We start from the raw sequence: 24,768 nt of genomic DNA, 5'->3' as shown, positions 1-24,768 counted from the left end.
TCTGATTCAAATGAGAATGAATATGCTGGCCTTCAAATGGAAAACATAGAATTGCGACTCTTGCAAAGCTCCTGATTGAAAGTTAGTAAAGAGAATAAGTTGAAGATGTGCCCAGTGGTATTTTGAGATATTGGATCCTTTAGGATTGGGGGATTAGGGAGATAAGCAAGCTTTGAATTATTAAGTTGACTATTAACTGGTTATTTGAATGCGGTCTGACCTTCAGTTCATAAAGCTAGGCTTCAGATAGCTGATTTACCCCAGTATTGGAACTTTCATAGATTCTCATGCTTTGTATCATTCCCCGTCGTCGGAATGGGAGCCTCGGTAAATAAAAAATATATCATAACCATAGAAACAAAAGAGAAAATAGGCTTAGGCCTCATCTCATGTTGTAGCATATCACCCTCTTTGTGTAAAAGAGCCCAAACTTTTGCCAGGACCAATCAGCACAGCCTCACCCTTTGGAACCTTCCTGAGAGAGCTCAGAGCCTCAGATTTTTCTACCACACGTTGTGCTAGGGAGTCTCCACTGAGCTCTGCTCAGTTTTCTCAACTTTTCTTTCAGAAATTTACATTTTAACATCTATAGTGACATTATGTCAGAAAAGGAAAAGAAAGCCTTATTCAGGCCCTGTGCTTCTTGTGGAAAGAAGAGACTTTTCATTGAGGATAAGCATGAGAGTTGTATTTACTGCTTATATCCTGAACACAAGGCCACAGACTGCAAGATTTGTCGGACCTTTTGTACTAAGACTTTGCGGGACAGAGAGGGTCGATTGCTGACATGGCTGCAAAAGCTGAAGACCAGGAAGGAGGTTCTCTCTTCAGATGAGGAGGATTCGATTTCTGGCACTTCCTCCAGGAGATCAAAGAAGAGGGGTAGGTCATCTCCCTCCATCTCTGCAGAACCCCCTGTCAAAGCCTCTCACGGGATCTCTGAAAGGTCTGAGGAGGCTGGTCCCATGAAATCTCCTCACGGAAGTGAAAAGGAGAGGCAGGGACAGGCTGCTGATGTGGACACAGCCTCTAGGGACAAAAAGGAGGTTTCTATATCTTCTCCTCCGTCCCAGAAGGAAAAGCCTGCTAAGAAACACTCTGCAGGAACTCCACAGATGGCTCCTGTGAAGAAACAGCGTCCGTCGACGGTGATTAAAGCAGGTACGTCGACGACAATTTCCACGGTAGAAACTGTTTCCTTGATTCCGTCGACGGGACCGTCGACGATGTCTGCTCCTGTTTCATCGTCTACGATAGCTTCATTCTCGTCATCGACGACGGTTTCCATGAAGCTCCTGTCGACGGCAGTTTCGACGACGAAGATCACGACGACGATGACAACGACGGCGACGTCGTCGTCGATGCTGATGATGACGAGTTCGTCGACGAGACCATCGACAGTTGTCCCGTCGACGATGAAGAAAGCTCCATCGACGAGCTTGCCGTCGACGAAGAAAAAGGCTCCGTCGACGATCCTACCGTCGACGACGATTCAAGCATCATCGACGACCTTATTGTCGACGACGATTCACACTCCGTCGACGAAGACTACCGTGCCGTCGACGATTTCTTCGTCGACGCTTGGGATTCCTTCGACGACGACTCCGTCAACGGGACCGTCGACTGGTCAAATTTCTGGTTTTTCAATACAGAGGTTGAAAATTACACCTGAGATGACATCACCTAGGCGGGTTACGCCTTTACCACCATCTATGCTGCTAGATGAGTCGGAGGAGGAGGATGAGGTTGAGCAGTATGGGGATGCCTACAGTCCCTCAGATCTGCATGTAAAGCAGCAAGAGACTGATACTGAGGATTATTATGGACGAGATGAGCAGGAGGAACAACAATATGTTCAGCAGGAAGGACGTCCTCGCACTTTGAGACAGGACATGATAGCTATACCAGTTGCTCTGGTTACGGACTTGCAGATGATGTTGCAGGACTACAGAGCTCGATTTCCATCACACCCTGGCGTTCAACCAGTGCATCCATCTACATCAGTGGTTCCGCGAGGGCCGTCAGTGGACTTGCCACCTCCCCCTAAAAATATACCGCGTACCTCACCAGTGGTGGTACCAGTAGTGGTTCCTCAGACTTCGTATCCGGAATCTACCAATGAAGATACACAGGATGTTGATACGGGTGAAGAGGATGAGGTGCACGTGGTCCCACTAACTGATCCAGGGGATCCGGATGTGGATCCTGATGATACTGGAATGCAAGATCCGGATGCTGCAGGGCGGGACACGAACGTGTCGCCTCCGGCAGATATCGGAGGGTTCCATAATCTTATGGAGCGTGCATCCAAAAGATTTGGTCTGCCTCTCACAGTGGAACAGTCGGACTGTTTTCTATATGACTTTAAGGCACAGTACAAAAAGTCCGTCAGGTCAATTCCCATCATTGAGCATGTGTGGGATGAGGGAATCAAGATTATGCAGAACCCGGCCACTGTCATCCCGGTTCTTCCCCGGCTGGAGAAGAAATACAAGGCCCCTGAGGGCAGTCCTGCATGTCTTCTTGGACAACTAAAGCCTGACTCTGTGATATCTCAGGCCGCACAGAGCAAGTCCAAGAATCCTTCAACACCTTTGACTACGCCTCCGGATAAGGATGGCAGGTGGCTAAACAATGTAGGGAAGAGATTTTCCACCATGGCCAGTTTGTTGGTTCGGGCAGGAAATTCATTAGCCATTCTAGGCAGGTACGACTGCCAAATGTGGTGCGACATGGAGCCGTTTATTGATCTACTACCAGACTCTAATCAGGAGGAGGCTAAGCAAGTCCTCATGGAAGGAGAGAGATGTTCCTCTGAGATCATTGACTGTGCTATGGACATAGCCTCTACCGCTTTCAGGGCTTTGGCAGGGTCAGCGGTCTTGCGCCGTCAAGGCTGGTTAAGGGCAACCTGGTTCCGTCAGGAGGTCCAAAATAAGATCATGGACCTTCCATTTGACGGGGAAATGCTTTTTGGCAAGCATGTCGATGAGGCCCTGCAGAGCATCAAGAAGGACACGGACACAGCAAAGTCCTTGGGATCCTTAAATTATCGGAAGGTTCCATTCAGAGGAGCTTGTGGACGAGGGTTCACTTCTTACAGAGGCAACCAGCGTCAGTATTCAACGCAGTCAGGACAATCATACAAGGCTCAGTACTCGAACCAACGCCAAGGTCAATCGGCGTCTTTCTCTCGTCCGTCCCAGGGAGGACGTCAGAATCGTCAGGGACGAGACAATGCCAAGAGGCAATAGCGGCCTCCGGGCTCGGACTACTGTTCCTCCCCTACCAAAGACACCGGTTGGGGGCAGGATCTCCTATTGTCTGGACAGCTGGGTCCTTATAACATCGGACCGGTGGGTTTTGAATATTGTTCAGAGTGGCCATACGTTGGAATTCCAAGATCTTCCTCCAACGAGAGCTCCGGACGCCCGTCCCTCAAAACATCTCTGACTGTTACATCTTGAAGCCCACCAACTATTCATCAAGGGGCCAATAGAACCGGTGCCTCTTTCACAGAGGGGCATGGGTTTCTATTCCAGGTTCTTCCTGGTTCGGAAGACGGCAGATACGTGGCGTCCTATACTAGACCTAAGGGAGATCAACACATATCTCATCAAGCTCTCCTCCAGGATGGTCACTCTCCAGGATATTCTCCGTCTACTGAATCCGGGCGATTTTTTGGCGTCCCTGGATTTAGAGGATGCGTACTTCCACGTTCCAATCCACCCAGCTCACAGGCAATATCTACGCTTCACAGTAGGCAAGAGCCATTTCCAGTTCAAAGTGCTTCCGTTTGGCCTTCGGTCTGCAGCTCGGATATTCATGAAGATGCTGGCACCAGTCGCTGCTTTTCTCAGAAAGCAATCCCTAGAAGTGTTCCCATACTTGGACGACTGGCTCGTCAAGGCTCCATCGCTCAAGGCAACTTCTCCAGCCGTTTCAACTTGCATTCAATTGGTCGCCCACTTGGGTCTTCAGCTCAACAGGTCCAAGTCGGTGCTGATACCCTCCAGGTCGCAAAGGTTCCTTGGAGCTATTCTGGACACGACACTATGCACCGCTCGTCCGTCGGAGGAGCGTCAACGCAAGCTGATCACCTCCGCTCGTCAAGTGCTGCAGAGGAAATATTTGTCGGTTCGCCTGTACAAGTCCTTACTCGGATCGATATCATCCTGCATACCATTAATACCGCATTGCAGGCTTCATATGCGTCCTCTGCAGGAGGAGTTAGACAAACAATGGCGCCAGGCAGAAGGGTCATTCAACGACAAGGTTTGGGTAACACCAGGTATGCGCAAGGCCTGCGAGTGGTGGCTGGTAAAGGAGAACATCGCAGTAGGATTAACATTCCGGACTCCACCGTCTCCTATGGTGGTGACCACAGATGCCTCCTTAGAAGGCTGGGGAGCGGTACTCCAGGAGCTTCAAATCAGCGGTCACTGGAGTCCAGCACAGAGCCTAAACCACATCAACCTCTTGGAGCTGATGGCCATTCGCTTAGCCTTGCTGGCGTTCCTTCCCAGAATTCAGAATCGTGCAGTGCTGGTCCGGACGGACAATACGACGGCCATGCACTACATCAACAAGCAAGGGGGAACAAGATCGCAAACTCTGTCCAAGGAAGCTCAGACGATCTGGGATTTTGCGATTTCTCACAAGATCAACCTACAAGCCGAGCACCTAGCAGGATGCCTCAACATCACGGCGGATGCTCTGAGTCGTCAGACGGAAGTGACTCACGAGTGGGAATTAGACCAAGCCACGCTGGAGGGAGTGTTCGAGATATGGGGTACTCCGACCATAGACCTCTTTGCATCCCCGGAGAACGCCAAATGTCGGTTTTACGCAAGCAAGGTTCCCCATCGAGGATCTCTGGGGAATGCCCTTTCGATTGCTTGGTTCGGCGCATTTTGCTACGCTTTTCCTCCCATTCCCCTCATTTCTCGAGTTCTCAGGAAGGTCAAGGCGGAACCGTGCAAGATGATTCTCATTGCTCCAGCGTGGGCCCGGCAGTTCTGGTTCACGGAACTCCTGCTTCTCTCCCAGGATCGCCCAATTCGCTTGCCGCTGATTCCATCTCTGTTGTCGCGGGATCAGGGACAGGTGCTCCATCCGGATCCGAAGTCACTACACTTGACAGCGTGGCTCCTGAATACAGAGAATTCCGTCATCTGAATCTCTCCAGGGAGTGCAGGGATGTTTTGTCTCAGGCGCGGGCGCCAAGCACTAATAAGACATACAGGGCAAAATGGAAGAGGTTTTGTCTGTGGTGCCAGAGGAATAAACTCCATCCTTATAAATCCCTGCCACATCAGGTTTTACCTTACATCCTGTCGCTGGCTAAATCAGGTCTGGCGCACTCTTCTGTCAAGGTACATCTGGCTGCCATATCGCGTTTTCGACGAAAGACATCGGGGCCATCTCTATGGTCCGCAAGGATTGTAAAACAGTTCCTTAAAGGGTTGTTTCGGATGTATCCTCCGGTCCGAGCACCTCCACCGATCTGGCAGCTCAACCTAGTACTGGCTCAGCTCATGAAAGCTCCCTTTGAGCCAATTCACAGGGCGGACTTGAAGTTCCTCTCTTGGAAGCTAGCCCTCCTCTTAGCGTTGACATCGGCTCGGAGGGTTAGTGAACTCCAGGCTCTGTCCATAGTGGAGCCATTTCTGCAGTTCAAAAAGGATGTGCTAATATTGAGAACCAACCCAAAATTCATCCCGAAGGTGCCTTCAGATTTTCATCTGAATGAACCCTTGATTTTGAATTCCTTTTTTCCACGTCCTTCTACCCAGGCGGAACGAACACTGCATTCTTTGGATGTCCAGAGATGTCTGAAATTCTATCTCGGGCGCACACAATCTTTCAGGAAGTCTACACAGTTATTTGTTTCCTACAGTGCACCACGGAAGGGATTGCCTCTCGCTAAGAGTGGCATTTCCCGCTGGATCTCCAGTGCAATTCAATTCTGTCATCAGGCTGCGGGCAAACCTTTGGACAGAAGGGCCCGTGCTCATTCTACAAGAGCGATGGCGTCTTCAGTGGCTCTTTTTGCTGGAGTTGCTATCAAAGACATTTGCAGGGCAGCAACGTGGAGCAGTGTACACACCTTCACGAAACACTACTGCCTGGAGTCGGTGGGACGAGATGATGCTGCTGTTGGTCAAGCAGTCCTCAGGAATCTTTTTCATTGAGAGGTGAGCTTTCCCTACAATCCCTCCATCCTGGTTAGCACATTTGGTTCAGTGATGATTGTTTTTTCTGGATTACCATGTACTAGTTTTTACTGTAAATTGAGATGGTTGTGTAAGGCCAAGTGTCTACCAAAATGTGCTTTTGTGATTTACTGCTAGCTATTCTGATACAAAGCATGAGAATCTATGAAAGTTCCAATACTGGGGTAAGAAAACAAGTTACTTACCTGTAACTTTGGTTCCCCAGTATTGGTAACTTTCATAGATTCTCATGCGCCCACCCACCTCCCCTGGGAAAGCTCTGCCGGTTTACTGAGGTAGTGGCTGTTTGCACAACGGCTACGAAAATCTGAGGCTCTGAGCTCTCTCAGGAAGTTTCCAAAGGGTGAGGCTGTGCTGATTGGTCCTGGCAAAAGTTTGGGCTCTTTTACACAAAGAGGGTGATATGCTACAAAATGAGATGAGGCCTAAGCCTATTTTCTCTTTTGTTTTTATGGTTATGATATATTTTTTATTTACCGAGGCTCCCATTCCGACGACGGGGAATGATACAAAGCATGAGAATCTATGAAAGTTACCAATACTGGGGAACCAAAGTTACAGGTAAGTAACTTGTTTTCATATCGTCCCTCGTAGCTGATAAATCATCCCTTTGAACTGTGGTCCCAACTGAGAAAACGTATTGTGATCATAATCCAAGTCACACCTTTTGGCATGCCTTGAGTGCAGACAGCAGAGTACTGAGCAGTTGTTGCAAAGTCATCCTGTGCCCTGGGCACCCTCCAACTTTTTTGCTGACTTTCACTGGTGGTAACAGACTCTGATGGACCTGGGCTCTGCCTAACCAGGCCCAGGGCCAGTGCTATGCTGAAAGAGACACTTAGAATACAGTGAAAACACCTACATACACCAGGGTACACTATGGGTTAGGGCAGTGTTTCCCAAACTGTGGTCCGCGGACCCCCAGGGGTCCCTGACACATTCCTAGGGGGTCCGCAATTAACAGTTTTGAAAGCACTGCAAAGTATCTTGTTTAATTAGCAGTTTTCAAAAGAACAATAAAAGTGTCAAGATAACACCAGTGATTAATGTCCCTGCTGGAGAGAGTGTTGTTCAGTGGCAGCTTTGACTTATCTAATGTAGTACAGAGGGTTAATATGCCTACTGCAAAGAACGTGTACCATGCATTTTAAAAAACAGTATTTTATATGCATAGGTCAGTGGGTTACTGCTTTTGTCAGAGAGATTCTTTTGTCACTGTGCAGTTCATAAGTGACAATCGTAATCTAGCACAGTGACCTATAAACTGTCATCAAACAGCTGCTTGCAAACTGCAAGGTACAATTTAGTGACTTATTTTTTTTCCCAGTCTTTCATTATCCTGATGCTGCTAAAAAGGTTTATTTGGGAGGAAATACATTTTTATTCTTTTTTTTTTTTTATATAAATTTTTATTAGGCAACTTCATTACGTACAACATATACAAACCAAGGCTTCAATAAGAATCATATGCAATAATACAATACTACAAATAATAGTCTAAGTTTTTAGGTACCTCCCAAAGATAATGGTAAAAGAAAAAAGATGCAAAAGAATATATTTCAAGTAAGATCAGCAACAGAGACAACCCAAAATAATATATACAAACTAAACTAAACTAAAATCTGTTTTTCCAAGTGGTAATTGGCATCCAAATCAGAGCGCCCCGTTGTCTAGCCTTTTTGCCTTTAACTGTATATATTGCCATTTCTTGGTTTGCTATACCCAAAAAGCGAGTCATCCAAACTTGGAAATTAGGAGGATCTATGTCTTTCCATCTAGTGGCTAATATCAGTCTATATACTGCCATACCCAGAAAAAGACACATCTCTTCCTCCTTAGTATGATTCAAAGTATTGTCATGCCCGATCACAAATAAAGTAGGAGACATCTGTACTTTATGGCAAAAAACCTCTTCCCAAAAATCTGACATTTTAGTTTTAAGTATTGTCAATTTACTACACTCGGAAAACATGTGTATTAAATGTGCCGGGCCCATCCCACACCGCGGGCATTTATCGTCTGTTCGTTTGCCCCATGTGTACAGTTTTGCGGGTGTAAAATATAAATTATATACAGTCTTATAGAATTGTGCTTTAAGAGTTGTTGTAAGGAAAATCTTATCAGCGAGGGAAAGAATCTTATCTAAATCTACATTTGGATTATTCAATTTAGAAGCCCAGCATGTTTCAGTTCTTTCCATGTCATCTTGACATTGTTCCATCAATAGCCTATATATTGTACTTATACTGGAATTTTTCCCCCCTCTGTCAATATTTTCAAGAAGAGGAACAGACTTCAGCGAGATTTGTGCGGCCTTTGCGGATAGAATAGAGTTTATTTGGATATATTTAAAGAGATCAGAGGTCGGAATATTAAATTTAAGTTGGAGATTGAGGAATCTCGAGCTAGATGAGTCATCTAAGAAATCCCCCACTGATAATACCCCAAGAGCCTCCCATCTTTTAGCTATATCGTCATTGATTTGTGCAGAGAAAAGGGAAGAGTGCCATAAGGGTGTATATCTATTTAGTTTTGTAATACCACAATGTTTACAGATTTTTTTCCAAACAGTCCAAGCACTAACTATAATTTTAAATTTCACCTTCTTAAAGTAAGATGGTTCAATTTGTCGTAATAATAATCCTTTTGCATTCTCGCCAACAGCCAACTCATATATAGGTGGGATAAATATAGTTGCTGTACTATAGGGCCGAGGGCTAGCACTGAGTAGCGAGAACATCCCTTGGAGAAGGGATGTCCAGAGGTATAGAGTTATATTAGGGAGTCCTAGGCCCCCTCTTTGCTGTGGGAGAGATATAAATTTTGAGGATCTTCTGATCTTGCCATATCCCCAGATAAATTTAGAAATTAGGGTTTCAAAGATTTTAATGGTTTTATCCTCAGCTAAGATGGGTATCGCCCGAAATAAGTACAAGATCTTTGGAAAAATGTTCATTTTAACAAAATTAGTTCTTCCTATAATTGAAAGGTTAAGACTATTAACCCTCAGTAGCTCCTTTTTAATATTGGCTAACAAGGGGTCATAGTTGAGTTTGTTGATATTCTCCATCTGTGGGGATATGCAAACACCCAAGTATGTAGCGCTAGGTGTCTTTCGAGGGTCATTAAAAATTGTGTTTTTTGTGCATATAACAGCAGTTTTCCCAGTATTCAGAGAATATCCTGACATATCTCCAAAAGACCGAGTTGTTTTCTCGATTTCTACTAAAGCCTCATAGGGATCAGGTGTCACAATCGCCACATCATCAGCATAGGCCAATACCTTGGTTTCATAAATGCCTGTTTTGATTGGTGTTATAGCCACATTTGCAAGTAGTTTCTCAATCAAGGGGTTTATATATAGGGCAAATAGTATTGGGGAACAAGGACAACCCTGTCTTGTGCCCCTTTGAATTTTAAATTGTCTCGATTCTAAGCCCATCGTCTGAACTTTTGCTACCGGATCTCGATACATGGCTTGTATTGCTTTGATAAGCCCTGGCCCAAAATTATTAGAATCCATTATTGCCCAAAGATATCTCCAAGATACTCGATCAAAGGCCTTCTCGGCATCGAGGAGGATCATGGACATCTGGCCCCCCGTCACTGTCATGATATCAAATAATGAAATCACCCTGCGGGTATGATCCGTGGTTCCCTTATGAGGGATAAATCCATGTTGCCACGGGGAGACCAGATGTTCAACCACCCCCCTAAGCCGATTGGCCAAGACTTTTGCATAGATTTTTGTATCTGAGTTTATTAGCGAAATAGGACGATATGATGTAGGATGTATTGGCGCCTTGCCCTTCTTAAGAAATATCAATATATTAGTCTCTCTCCAAGACTCCGGGGTGGTTCCATTCGTCTGTATCCCTATACAGAGATCCAGAATATAAGGTAGAATTATTGATCCCAAGCTTTTATACAGATCTATAGGGATCTTATCGGGGCCCGCTGCCTTGCCGGGTGCAAGATCTTTTATCGCCATTTGTACCTCCTCCTGGGTAATGTCCTTTTCTAATTCTGCTCTGCTATTTGCATCGAGAATGTTGCTCGGGCCCCAATCACCTAGTCCCCCTTGTAATTTATCTGTCTCAAGAGAATCTTCATTTTTATACAGATCTTGGTAATATCTCTTGAAGACATCTAATATTTTATCAGATTCCGTATAGGACGTGCCATTTGCGTGAATAATGTTAATTTTGTTAGATGAATGGTTTTGGCGGGTGCGAAGGGCCAGTTGTTTTCCAACCCTCTCCCCGTCTTCGTATAGTTTATTTCGATTAGATTGAAAAATTTCAGCAGCTTTTTGATTAAGTTTGCTATTAATCTCTGTTTTTAGAATTATTAGCTTACGCAGTGATTCTTGACTATTGTCTCCATTATTTATAGTATTTATATGTTCCTGCTCTGCTTTTGCTAAGTCCGACATTAGTTGCTGATCAACCAGGGCTGCCTTTTTCCTCAATTTGGCGACGTAGCTCATAGTTTCGCCCCTGAGAGATGCCTTAAAGCCGTCCCAAACCATATTCCTTGTTGTACTGTATCGGTTACAATCGAAATATCCCTGTACCCAAATCTTGATATGTTCAATATATTCTTTACTTAGCAAGAGTTTTCTATCAAAGGTCCAATTAAATGGGGGTCTATAAATTTTATTCGAGTTAATAGTTAAAATGAGCATACTATGATCAGACAGTAGTTTAGGGCTTTTGTCAATTTCTACTCCAAGTGACAGCTCGCTGGCTAACCACATATAATCAATCCGCACATATTTGTTATGAGGACATGAAAAATAGGTGTAACCGGGATCTAGTTGATGTTTTAGAGCCCAAATATCTATTAAACCAAAACTTCCTTTGAGTTGAGAAAGCGCCCTGAAGACATTAGGTTTCCTACCTGTATAGGTTGTCATGTATTGATTATATGGTATTCCTTGATGATTAAAAGAAATATTAAAATCCCCACAAAATATCAACATCTTGGGCCATGTGGCCAGCTCAAGCTCTAACTCTTCAAATATTCGTGAATCGTCTAAATTAGGAGCATAGATCGAGCAAATTGTTATTCCCAAATCTAATTCAATTATAGCCCACCTCCCGAAATCGTCCACTAATTTACGTTTAGCCTGACCCAAAAACCCTCTAGCAAAAATCGCCACCCCGCCAGTTTTAGTAGTCTGAGTAGTATTTGCAAGCAGATTATATCCAGGTATTCTTAATAGATCCCTATCTTTCCATGTAATATGAGTCTCCTGAAAGCATAAGATATCGTAGGGTTTTTGTCATGCGCCCACCCACCTCCCCTGGGAAAGCTCTGCCGGTTTACTGAGGTAGTGGCTGTTTGCACAACGGCTACGAAAATCTGAGGCTCTGAGCTCTCTCAGGAAGGTTCCAAAGGGTGAGGCTGTGCTGATTGGTCCTGGCAAAAGTTTGGGCTCTTTTACACAAAGAGGGTGATATGCTACAAAATGAGATGAGGCCTAAGCATATTTTCTCTTTTGTTTTTATGGTTATGATATATTTTTTATTTACCGAGGCTCCCATTCCGACGACGGGGAATGATACAAAGCATGAGAATCTATGAAAGTTACCAATACTGGGGAACCAAAGTTACAGGTAAGTAACTTGTTTTCATATCGTCCCTCGTAGCTGATAAATCATCCCTTTGAACTGTGGTCCCAACTGAGAAAACGTATTGTGATCATAATCCAAGTCACACCTTTTGGCATGCCTTGAGTGCAGACAGCAGAGTACTGAGCAGTTGTTGCAAAGTCATCCTGTGCCCTGGGCACCCTCCAACTTTTTTGCTGACTTTCACTGGTGGTAACAGACTCTGATGGACCTGGACTTATTTTTTTTCCCAGTCTTTCATTATCCTGATGCTGCTAAAAAGGTTTATTTGGGAGGAAATACATTTTTATTCTTAAAGTCAGTGCTAACCACTGTGTTATGTTCTGAATCCTGAGTTTGTGCTTCTCCAGACCAAGCACTCTTTAACAATGCCTACCAGTATGAATGACATGTGAATTCTACACCTTGTAGTCCCCTTTGCCTTATGTAACATTATCTATACACTGATTTACACGTATGATTCACTGTCTCTATATGTGTGTGATGTAAAGTGCTCTGACATCCTACAATGGTATGAGAGATGCTATAAAAAATGAAATATAGGTGACAGAGGGGCTATGGGGAGATGAGAAGCGCTGTTGGAGGGTAATAGTGGGGGAATCATTGAAGACCCCCCAGAAAGATTGTCGTATTCTGGTGCATAGTCAGGTCTTCATTTACTATTCTTTAAAAGCTAATACAATTCAATATATAATGATAAATGTGTTGTAGACTGCACCATTGTTTCCTGAATGTTTTGGGGGTAGAGCCTCCCAAAGCCCCCTTTGTAGTGGTCAGGCTCACTCACTGCACTTGGTGTGCACCGTATGGGGACAGGTCTGAAATAATTTGCCAGGGCTGCTTTGGATTTCCAGTCTGGCCCTGGCAGGAGCAGGAGCCTCGTACTGTGAAATAAAACTAACCATTGAAAAGTTAGTCACGGAGATGCAGCACCAACCTTCCCATTAACTTTTTTTGTTTTCTTGCAAATTCTTTCAATATAAAATACAACAGAAGTGGCGGAGAGTGTTGTTAGCCTCCTTGGCTTAACAACACACTCCGCCACTTCAGAAATGCAGGGCTGCACCATATTTACAAGAATATGGTGCAGCCCTGCGTTTACCCTGCGCTGGCGCTACACTTAACAGGGGAAGATTGTTTATGTACAGGAAGGTCCCCCTTCCTGCACATAAAAAATCTTGAAATGTTGTTTTGTCACTTCTATGTGTGCTGATTGTTGATGTGCAGGAAGGGTCACCTTGCTGAACATAAACAATCCAAGGCGTTTTGCAAAAACGAGGAGAAATTAAGCATTTCTCCTTGTTTCGCCAAGTTAAGACCAGGTTTTCCCTGGTCTTAATTTTGGCGCTTCCTCCCGTTTACGCTGCCCTTGTAAATAGGGGGCCGCATCAAAATCAATGGGTGTTGCAGGGGAAACGCCCACGCAACACCCACTGCCCACCCCTTTCACACTAAGCATTGGGTGAAAGGGAGTCTTATTTACAAGGCAGCGTTAAGCCACGTTGAGTGGTTTACGCTGCCTTGTAAATAAGGCAAAGCCCCTATCGCCACGGGAACGTCTCAAAAAGTGATGTTCCCATGGTGATAGGGGCTTGTAAATATGCACCTAAAATCATTAGTTAATCGAGTATTTGTTTTGTGTGTACACGTGTGTTAATCTTTTTCGAATTACTGTTTTAATGTTTGAAATTTAAATCCGAAAAATTGCTTGGGGGTCCCCGGCTTCCAGTGGTGACTTAATGGGGGTCCTCAGGAGTCAAAAGTTTGGGAACCACTGGGTTAGGGTGCCCCTATGATTTGCATCACTTCCCTTATGGAGGCCTAGTACATAATAGGACAACGGATTGCAACTACCTTTAAGTCCTTGGTATATAATGGGGCATGGCAGTTTAGAGGTCAGCTGCCCTTTCTGCACTTGCTTGTGTGGACTGCTGAAGCCTGAGGTCAGTTTAAAAGCATCCCCGTGTTGCAGGACTGCTTTTAAAATGCAAATTGTGCCCAAACTCGACTTTGGTGTTAGAGGCACTTACAAAATTGATAAACTACAATGTTTGGGCATATTAGATATCCCAAGGGTCTCCCCTAGGTCTTCCCTAGGTGTCCCAGGGGTGAGGGTATGTATTTATAATGAGGACCCTTATAAAATGACTTGTATATGCCCTGGGTTTAGTGAAATTGTACATTCACTCCCCACATTGCTATACATTGCTTCCCAAAATCCACTTTTGTGCTAGGAACACTGTGGAGTGAGGATCTGCCATATGTTTACATATTCAGAACCCCTAAAGTCCCCCCTAGCTATACCAGGGATGTTGGGTCCTGTAGATATTGGCAGGATCCTTATAAGATATGTTTTTATAAGCCCTGGTGATGGAAGAATGAACCAAGTCATTTTTCAAATTGCAAATCCCCTGCCACATAGGTTAACATGGCATGAAGTTATTAACTAATTAGTCCAGCTAGGAGAATCATAATGCTATTCTAAGACTTCCTAGAGTGGTATTGATAAATCCAACAATATGGTGTTGTTGAATTTCTCCTAAAGTGTACAGACAAGATGTTATAAGACTTCCAGTGGTCTGTCCTGATTGCTCAGAGTTAAGTGGATTAGCCAGGCCCCTTTGATGAGGTGATAAATAGCCCCCGGGGTTAGACAGCCCTTCTGGGAAGGCAGGGTTCTGATACATAGGAATGCCAATGCAGGGAGAGGGATCGTAAACCATATTCTTCAATGGAAGGAGGAGACAGGCAGAAGAAGTCAGTTTCAATTTACTCCTCGCCTCTTTGAACCCAGCTAGATGGTGGGATTAGGGAAGAAATTAGCAGAGGCAAAGGGGGGAGAGACTATGGAGATTAACCATCCTGGGGGTCTGTTTAGCCAGCTCTTCTCTCCCTGATGGAAAATCAGCCATTATGAATTTTGGAGAAATGGTGCTCTCTAGGAGAAAATAGTGCCTCACTTTGGAAGATGTGGTCATGCCCTGGGGTGTTGCCCTGCACCTCATTGGACATGAGTGCCCTCCTGTTTGACCCAGAAAATTTGAAGTAAGTATCATAGAGGGGCCGAGCCTCTTACATCTGCTGCTTGAAACTTAAGAGAGAAGAAGTGATCATGCTGAGGATTTTAATTGGCACTAACCAGGCCCTGCACTCTGAAGATTGTACCTGCTGCACAACCTGAAGGACAGCCCTGTGGACCTAACTTGCTTCAAAAGGACTAAAGACTGGACTCCCTGCAAGCTGCAGGTTAACAGAGCTCACCTGGAATATCATCACAAAGAACCGTCAGCCTGGAGTACTACCAGTGGATTTGTAAGGGTTTTGTCCAAGAGGATTGTAGGAACTGAAGTCCCAAACTTGCTAGGACCATCTTGGAGCTGCCAGACAATTGGAGTAAGTTTTGTACGCCTTGGGACCCTTTGGGGAACTTCAGGGAGAAGTTCCAGACGTTTGGAGCAACTTTGGAAAAAAGCTCCATAAGTGGAGCGACTCGACCTGGCCAGCCAAGCCGGCGATCCTCAACCGCGAGCTGGCCTACCGTCCAGGTTCGTCCTGCTCCTGAGGTCCAGTAGGTAGAAACCCAATATGGTGAACCCTCACTGAATCCAGCCTGGTAAAGAGCACTGAGGGACCCGCAAGAAAAAGCTCAATAAAAGTTTCTAAGTCTGAACATAGAAAAGGTGAACGGCTCCAACCACAAGAGCCAAGCCACCCACCTTTGACCGCGAGTCAGCCTGGATCCCTGGTTCGTCCCGCTGGAAAGCTGCGGAGGTCGGACATCCATAAGTTTGACCGGGAGCTAATTGCAAGGCAAGCCGGAGAACCCTCACCGAATCCACACTGGATAAGAGCTTCGAGGGACCCCAGGGGAGAAAAGCTCCAGAAAAGTTTCCAAGTCAGAAGGTAAAAACTTTGACCTAGACCTACTGCGAGGGGTAGCCGTGCAAGGCTCCATCGTGGTCGGCCTTAAACTTTGACCCGGTCTAGCATGGTGAGATATCCCAATAGGCGCAATAGGTTTCTATGTGCTATAAAGTCCTAACAGGCAGATGCATCAAGGTAGGATTTTGCGAGTCCTTAATTGTGAATATTAAGGAATCTCAATTAAGGACTCGCAAAAGCCTAAGCATGTAGGAATCACTATAAAAACAGCGATTCCCACACATTACTTATTTGCGACTCGCAAATTGCGAGTCACAAATAAGGAATGGCTTCCCATTCAGGCCTACAGGCCCATAGGAATGAATAGGAAATTGCATGCGCAATTTGAGAGTACCAATAGGTACTCGCAAATTGCGCATGCAATTTCAAGGTGCAAGGGTGTCAAAAGGACACCCTGTTGCACCCCTGGAATCGATCTGTGCACGTATGTTTCGCACACACATGTCCCAAGGGCATGTGTATGTGTAACCTACAACTTTCAAAAATGCAGTTTACGCTATTTATCATCTGTATGATTTTGCGGTAAATAGCGGGCCCAAATAGCGAAATCGCTATTTTAAAAGGCATCTTGCATTGCATTTAAGGAATCGCAATTTGCGATTCCTTAAATGCAATAGCAATTTAAGAAATCGCAAATAATTGCGATTTATTTTAAATTGCGAGTGGCAAGTTGTTTCATGCATCGCAAAAGCTAATTTTGTGATCGCAAACAGACGATTTTTGCGATTCGCACCGTTTGCGATCGCAAAAAGCTTATATGCATGTGCCTGTCAATCTTTACAAATTCAAATCTCCTGCTTCCTACGTATAAATTGATGTTGGACTTGTATTGTGAGTATGTCTTAATTATTTATTAAATTGATGTTTTTAAATGCTTTACATTCCAGTCTTTGAAGTTAAGCCTGCTTTCTCGCAGCCAAGCTAACAAGGGTTGAGCATGGGAATAATTTTCTAAGACCTGTACTGAGCCCTATATTGTGTTGATGGCCTTATTGCCAGTGGCAGATATACATTTGCCACTTCTAATAACCCACTTTCCAACAGCAGTGGTTTCATGTAGAACGATTTCAATGTATGATGGTGGTGTAGTAGAAAGACTTCCATCTTTAAACAATTCTCCCTCATAGTTTTCCACCTGACACTAGGGAAAAAACTATCCCATATTAAAATGACATATCCGAAGGCTGCCTGTATATGAATGGAAAAAACTCCATTGATCACTAAGACCGTGAGGTGAATAAGACAGGGGACGTGATTCTCCACATGACAACAAATTCTGTTGAAGTTGGTGACAAAAAAAGTTCCTTTTGTGTCCTGTTGCTCCCTCTCTGGAACAACAGAACATAAGCATTCTATAAAACATTACAGGGCCCAGACAACAGACACCAAGGAGTTCATCAGTAGTGTGTTGTCTACGCTGTCACAAAAGGGCATATACATTCAGGAAATGTTTAATGGGGAAGGGATCATTATCAATAACAGCCAGAATATCACCTACAGCAGACAGAATTACAGTTTATAATCCACGTCTGTACCTCTAATCAGATTGGTAGTTATCTTCTAGGTTCTCACTCTCAATAAAAACTCATAACCTGTAATTACTATTTTAATTCCAACAGTTCATCATAAATGGCTTTGATCTCATCTGTAAATTGTCCTCTACACCCTGATATCTACACTTTGAAAGTAAACAGTTTCACTATACGTAGTTCATCATCCCATTCCGGGCTAATTTCCATTTATTCTGTTTTCAGCTTCCATATTTTGAGTTTCTTTGTGTTCATCCTAATTTCATTGCATCTTCTTCCTGAGAGTGCTCCTTCCTTCCACTGATCCTTTTTTTTTTTTTGTACATGTGATTTTTTTCTCTATCAAAGGCTTACTTTAACTGGATAACAATCCCTTAACTGTACTATTTTACATCTACTTCAATGAAATCATACAGTTTTTTACCCCAAGCAACCTTCACTAAAACTTAAGTTTGTGTCTTATTGTGGGCGGAGGAAAAAGAGACGTTCTGTACAGTGTCCAATATCTTTTTACTTTCTCCTTCTTTCTTTCTCTCTCTCTCTTTTTCCCTTTACCGCCTCCTCTCTAGCTGTAAGTTCATGCAGCATTTCCATTTCTCAACAGTACATCATAGCTTGTCATGATGATGTGATGCTAGGTAACTCTTTTTTTCAGTGGTCTTTCCTTTTATCTGTCTTTGTCTGGATTTCATTTATCACTGTCACTTGTTTGGTGAAAGGAAAATGAATCTCTCTTTTTAAATAATGCACCTTTGGTGTGGCTGCATGATCTTGGTTGAAGGCAACTTTATCAAAATAAAATTAATAAAGGCAGGCCTGGGTCACAACTATTGTAAATGGTCGAAGAGGCAATAATGGACAGGTTTTATGGAAAGCATCTTTCCTTCCCCTGCAAGAACGTTGGCTCTGCATTGTGAGTCTCCATTTCAATTCCTGGTCCCTCTGTCACTTGCTACTGGATACGCAAGTGGGAGAGGAAAAGTACAGCATTGTTTCTCCCTCTAGTCATTCTTTTAGAGCTGCTCCTGACAGATTATTTGAGAAGTAAAGGAAACATGAATAATATAAAAGATCCTTTAGGGGGAGGATGCAGGATCCTATCAGGGAGTGTGTCTGACCCACTGACCCCCATCCAGCAGTAAATGGAGTCACCACATCTTTGAATAGTGGTGCACCATTGACACTGATGACGTACATGCCCTGCCTAGCAGCTCTAGTGACTATAGTTATTCTGTTTGCATAATTCCTCCACAGTATGCAGTCATTGTAGTGACCTACATCTTTATCTCAAAGATAAGCAATATTGGAAGGGGGAAGAAAGGCGGTGCTTATCAATAATTATTTTATGGTTGAGGATTAGCTCCGGAAGGAAGGTTTGACAGTGTCAGCTTCAAAGGTCGCACAAGACAATTCCACTTCACTGTTGGATAGAATGGGAAATAACTATTGTTGAATTCCAAGGTGCCATCTTTCAAATGGAAGGTATCGGAGGGCATATGTTCTTAGGAATGATAAATCACAGGTTAAGAATGGAGGCATGTGGGAGGAGGCCATGAGAGGAATGAGTTGTAGAAGAGGTTAAAAGAGGAAATAAAAGATAATTTAGGCAGAGACTCATTCTGAATTGTCTCTCTAAGAATACTAAGCCTCAAAATATATGGTGTAAATAGTACCAGGTGAAGGCAAATGGTGTTGTATTGGTTGAATGATTTTGATCATTTTACTCCAGAAATTTACTTGTATAAAAAATGGCCCTAATCTTCAGGTGAACTAGATTGAACAGTCTGGGCCCCTGTGCCTCTTGAGGTAATTTTTTTTTCTGTCAGGACGGTCAAGATTTTCACTATTAACTTCTCAGGAATTGCACGATACTCAGTAAAGGCCCACCTCCAGGTACAACGGAGTTCCCAAGTGACTCAGACAGGACCTCAGGGGTGCCAGGTGAGGGGAAGGGAACAGCAGGGAAAGTGGGCTGAAATGACAAAATGAGAAATTGACATCATTAGTTTTCCGATGAATATGTATACTCTTCTCCCTCTATTATATACATTATGTCAACGAGGGAAGTATCTCAGAATCTCTAAACAAATATTAACTTATATGGCTAATGACCAGGGCCTCTATATGTTCTCTCTAAAGAAATATGGGGAGAGGAAGACACCAAAAGAATTTATTATGGTCTGCACTACTTCCTTGTTGGTTTCCTCTTGTTAGTGGACCATATCACACATTCGTCAGAAGCAATTTTCAGGAAGATATATGTCGTAGTGAGTCTCTTTAATGTTAAATCCAAAATGAGCACTTCCTTTAATATAGCAATCATTTGCCATGAAAGTTCGATGGCACTTGTTAACTGTTACACCACATAAAAAGTAAACAAGCATCTGTAATGCAATAGGTCTCACATTAACGCGAGTTTGAGCTAATAGATTGTAAATGACAATGCCTTTTATTTAGGTTTTGGTTTTTAAAACATAAATAAAAGGCATTGTCATTTACAATGCCAATAGCTTAAACTCTCGCCAATGCGAGACCTGTTGCATTCCAAATGCTTGAAGGCATTGCTGAGTTGCCCCCTTCTGTCTCCCATGGCCCCTGAAGAGCTCCCTGTTTGCCAGGAGTTAAATAAACAAGCAGGTGGTCACAACTGTGCACGAGAGACCCTCCTGCAGTAAGAGAAACTCATTAAAGAAAGTGCTTACAGACTAAAGAAAACATACCGTGCAATAACCAAAGTAAAAGGGCCAGTCCTCATGGGAGGTTACAAATGAAGACTAGGTGGTACTAAGGAGGGACTAACAAGCCTAATAACGAATCGTAAGTCAGCATTTACGAAGGACAATGACACAGTGGGCGGGCTTCAAGTATATACTCCAATAAAGCATGGTTCGCAGAGCAGCTGATACGCTGCCCAGGCTTGACCTAAAAAACAATAATTGTGTTTCCTCTGACTTTTTCTCTCCAGAATCCTTAAGGAAGTCTTGTAGAGCAATATTTCACCTGGGAATTGTTTTATGAATTCCAGAACACTTTAGCATGAAGCAGAAACAAAAATATAGATGATGATACGGCGTATCACCATAAATCAGAATAGAAATAACTGTGCTTGAAAAGCGCCCTTCCCTGGAATATTAAACCCCTGCTGGGCATGTCAGCCCAAAGGAATGCAACCCCACTCAAACAGCATCCATTCAGTCTACTAGGAGGTATAAAGGAATGAAAGTTTTAGCCAGGAGTGGCCCGTGCAGGTAAGAGTAGTAGGCCGGTGGGGCCAAATTGGGGGTGGGATTCGACAGACGACCACAAGGGAAAATAAAATAAATAATTTTCCCTCGTCATCGTCTGTCGAAATCCCCCCACCCGGCCCCACCTCTCTTACCTGCATGGGCCGAGGCTGGTTTCAGCACGGGAAGCGCATGCTATGGTACTGGCTTCACCACTAGAAGGAAGCTGGACATCCCGCTGGAACACCTGTGACAAGTGGCTGGGAAACACCCCAATTGAGAGAATCCTTTCCAAGAAATCATGAGTAATTACGTAGCATGACGGAGAAAACACATTATCTTCTCCTCATGCTAAGGTACAAAATACCAAACTCATGCTGCAAGGCGTGTCTCCCTTTTCACCTGAATGTGTCCTTGGTAAATTACATGGGGATTATGGTATATACAATTCTAGTTGACACTAGAATGAAACGGCCTAGCATAGTTATCATGACAGTTTTATTCTTCAGCTATGTTGCCTGTCTCAATGTCACAGGGCATGCCTTCAAAATTGCTTCTTTGCCATCTGGCATAAATTTGGCTTCTAACAGTTTGCTTACACGTGGCATTACCAGTGTGGCACAAATTTGCGAGCAGACTGTATGGATTAAAAGTGAGTTCCAAATTTCGCGTAAAATGAGTGATGCCTGTCCCCTTAATAAATGTGCTTCTACCACTGACCAACTATGAGTATTTTCTCCTAGGGCTCAATATACACATCAATGTAAGCACCAGTTATCTGATAATGGTGATATTGTTGCAGACAAAATGGAGGTTATGTATTTCATAAAATCAGGCAGGAGCAGGGAGGGTTTGTTGAAGCATACAAAATGTGTTCCCTAGGGGTCTTGCAGGGTGTTTCTCATAAGGTCTTGATGGGAACACTTCAACTTTCCTGTTTCTCTCAGCATGTGGGAAGATAGCTATATATGCAGAAACATCTTCATATGAGTGCAATGCTGCCTTTGCAGCAACAGAATCAACACAATGCTGTACTTTATACTAAATCTGTTCATGGAGTTTTCCATTTTCTTTTGCTTCTGCTCAGGTTCCAAGAAGGAGAGAGAAGTTTTTACAAAGGCATATAACAAGCTGTTTGGATCCGCTCCTCCACCTACATCAAGGTGGAAGGCTGCAGCTGATGCTTGTGCCGATGCCACTGCATCAGCCAAGCTAGATGTCTCTGGTAAATTCAAGATCATTCAGTCCATTCATTTTGGTGAGGATGTCAAGCTGATCCTCATCCTCAAAAACTCAAGCACAGAGCATGCCAAGAATGTAGTGGTGAGCATCTGTGCCTCATCCATGCTGTACAATGGGACAATGACAACTGAGGTCTCTGGGGAGAAAACTTCAGTCAAGCTTGGTCCTGCCGAAGGTAATTTACCATATAGTTGGCTTCTTTCCACTTTCCTTCTTTGGCAGGTCAATAGTAAGGTGCAGTGTGGTGGTTTGCATGCCTTAGGATTTTTTTTAATGATCTGTGTTATGCATGGAAGATCAAAAAATAAAATTTTATAGCGCACTAATTTTTTGTCAATTTCTGTAACTTTACAGAAAAGGAGATTCCATTTACGGTTACTTATGGCCAATATGAAAAGTATTTGTCAAAAGATAATTGCAATGTCCACTTCAATGCTGTCTGTGAAGCTGAAGGGCAGGCAACATTTCTGGTGCAAAAGACAATCACGGTGGAACACCCTCCAATTAGCCTCCAGGTGAGAAATGAACCATGGGGCTTTATAAACAGGGAGTGTGATGACTGAGATACATATGGAGTGTGAGATATGCCAAGCAATATTTACATTTGTTGGGTTTTTGTCATTCTAGGACCCAATGCGTACCAGTCACGCCTTTCCTTGCAACATCTTACCAATAATTACTGTTTACTCCTATGTATATATGTCTATAAGTCACCCTTCATGGATCCACAGTCATAAGATCTATCTCAGTTGTAACCTGCCAGCTCTTTGCTCACGTTCCACAACTTTCATCCATGAAGTCTCTTTCCGTTTTTTCTTGATTCATTGTTTGAGACGGTTGTTGTTTATTTCATGTCTCTTTACAAATCATTCCCTCACCTCTCTGCCATTAGTTTAATCATTGACTCCAGTTCCTACTTTTGCACCCATTCTAAATTATCTGAGTTATACCTCCTCTGTATCTAGACACTCATTTTTACTTCCCATCCTCTAGCTTCTCTGACTGTCACCTCTTACCATTTTTTGGCTAATTCTTGGCAGTGTGTCTTTTTTTACTGATCTCCCCACGTTGAGTTTATCTTCTATGGTACTGTGTCTTTAATTTGAATAAACTTCACTAGCCTACTTTGATGATTTTTCGGGCTCATTGCCAATCATTCAATGCTACTGCTGATACATAGTCACACCAAATACCTGTTTCCACTCTATCGTTCCTGACAGATGACTGTAATTAAAATGAGGCAATTTGTTTATGGTTTTATCTGCTGAAAAGACGATTAAGTGTAGTGTCCCTGTGATTGAATGGTTTAATCAGATTTAGTTTTACTGATGCCTTCAAAGAAGGGTCCTTATTTCTTGGGTGCAGGTGATTTGGCTGAGTTTGTTTCTGTGTTAATGCTAGCATACCCGCATATGTACAGTAACCCAAAACACTAATCACCATGTGACCTTTCTGCTACCTTGAATATAGAACACATTGGCATGGGCATTACCCAGTACTCTTAGATATCTCCATTGTTATAGCAGTGAAGCACAATTTTTTAGTCTGAGGGTTGAATAAAGATAGGGTAGTCCTTCAAGGATCAATATCCCATCTACCTATAAGGCCCCATAATAAATGAAGTCCATGCCTTAGAAGTAAATATTAGGTTTACAACACCTATGGGTGAACAACCACATACCTCTCCAGAGGGTAACCAGTAATTCCATACTGAATACAAATATATGCACAACTGCATTTACTGGGAAAACATATATGTCCATGCTCTGTGGGTTCTGGCTCAAGTTATGAGGTATTTAACAATGTCTAGAAACATTACATTACAGCTTTTTTTCAAGAACGTGGATTGTGGGGATGTCTCATCTCTCTGCAAAAATATGATACAGTATTTCTCAGTTACCTCTGCAACCCTTTTTGTAGTTTTGTGTGCCAAGCTGAAAGAACAAGAGTGTTCAATGAAACGTAGCTAAATGCAACCATTATAAAAAAGGGACTGAAACCAGTGTAGAGTAAGCTAAAATTAAATTCGGTTAAGAACCATGATTAATTTACAAAGTGATTTCAAGAAACTCTAAAATCAAAGGAGAGAGACAAACGAAGCAAGCAAAATGTCAAAAAGTGTTATTGGTATTATACAGATAACGTGGCGCGGCATAATGTGTGGTGATGCACGTTAAGCATATTGTGCTTTTATTAAACTTACACGCTCTGTTTGTTTTGTGTTTTTGTTCTTTTTTCCTACAGATACTTCTCACATTTTAGTACTGCACTACATGGGGAGTTTTTATCCTCACCCCCGGTCCTTTAGTGGTTGTTCTTGCAAACACATAGTGTAGAAAGGCAGAGCCCATTATTTATTCCAGTCCTGACGAATGCTATGTACCCTTCAGGGACACAAAACAGAAACATGTTGACCTTACTTACGGTGAGGGGATAATGATTTCCCATATCACCGCCCACTTCTTTTATTACCATACATTTGATCTTTAATTAAATTGCCTGTAGACAAATGTAATGGTTTTTAGATCACTTTTCACCAAATCACAGGCCACCACTTAACTTTAGAAGTGCGTCCCTGTCTCCAGGTGTATGCCCGCCCTCTATCAAACGGAGTTTTTAGAGGGCGAGGACGGCCTATGATGAAGCATGACACCAGGTGGTGTGTGAGGCCAGTCCTTCACTTTTTGTGAGATGCCCCCATTGGATTTGCATCTCTAGAGGCCTGTAGGAACCATTACTAGGGACAGCCCCATTTTGTTTTTACATAATATATAGGAGGGTAGCTAGTCCCTAGGACCTGTGCCTCTAGTTCCAGTCCCTAGTTCAACACTAGGACTAGTGTGTGTGATTATACAGATAACACCATGCATTGAATATTCGCACTTCACAATGTCAGGAGAATGAAGTCTGTACAAATATTTAAGATGTCCTAAGGTTCAGTTCCTGTAGAACCTTGCTG

General features: G+C 43.4%; 1 protein-coding gene across 1 annotated transcript in view; it reads left to right on the top strand.

Annotated features, from left to right (window-relative positions):
* LOC146812214 (protein-glutamine gamma-glutamyltransferase E-like) overlaps nucleotides 1–24,768 on the top strand; it is a 354,915-nt gene that overhangs the window by 308,106 nt on the left and 22,041 nt on the right. Inside the window, exons 12-13 of the mRNA XM_085619244.1 lie at nucleotides 21,655–21,984; nucleotides 22,164–22,324. Of these exons, the coding sequence (XP_085475370.1) occupies nucleotides 21,655–21,984; nucleotides 22,164–22,324 (491 nt within the window). The remainder of the gene's footprint in view (nucleotides 1–21,654; nucleotides 21,985–22,163; nucleotides 22,325–24,768) is intronic.

This window comes from Triturus cristatus, chromosome 7, assembly GCF_964204655.1.
Source record: "Triturus cristatus chromosome 7, aTriCri1.1, whole genome shotgun sequence".
In the NCBI taxonomy this organism is placed as follows: domain Eukaryota; kingdom Metazoa; phylum Chordata; class Amphibia; order Caudata; family Salamandridae; genus Triturus; species Triturus cristatus.
Note: the sequence above shows the minus strand (reverse complement) of the source record. Positions and strands in the feature narration are given on the sequence as shown.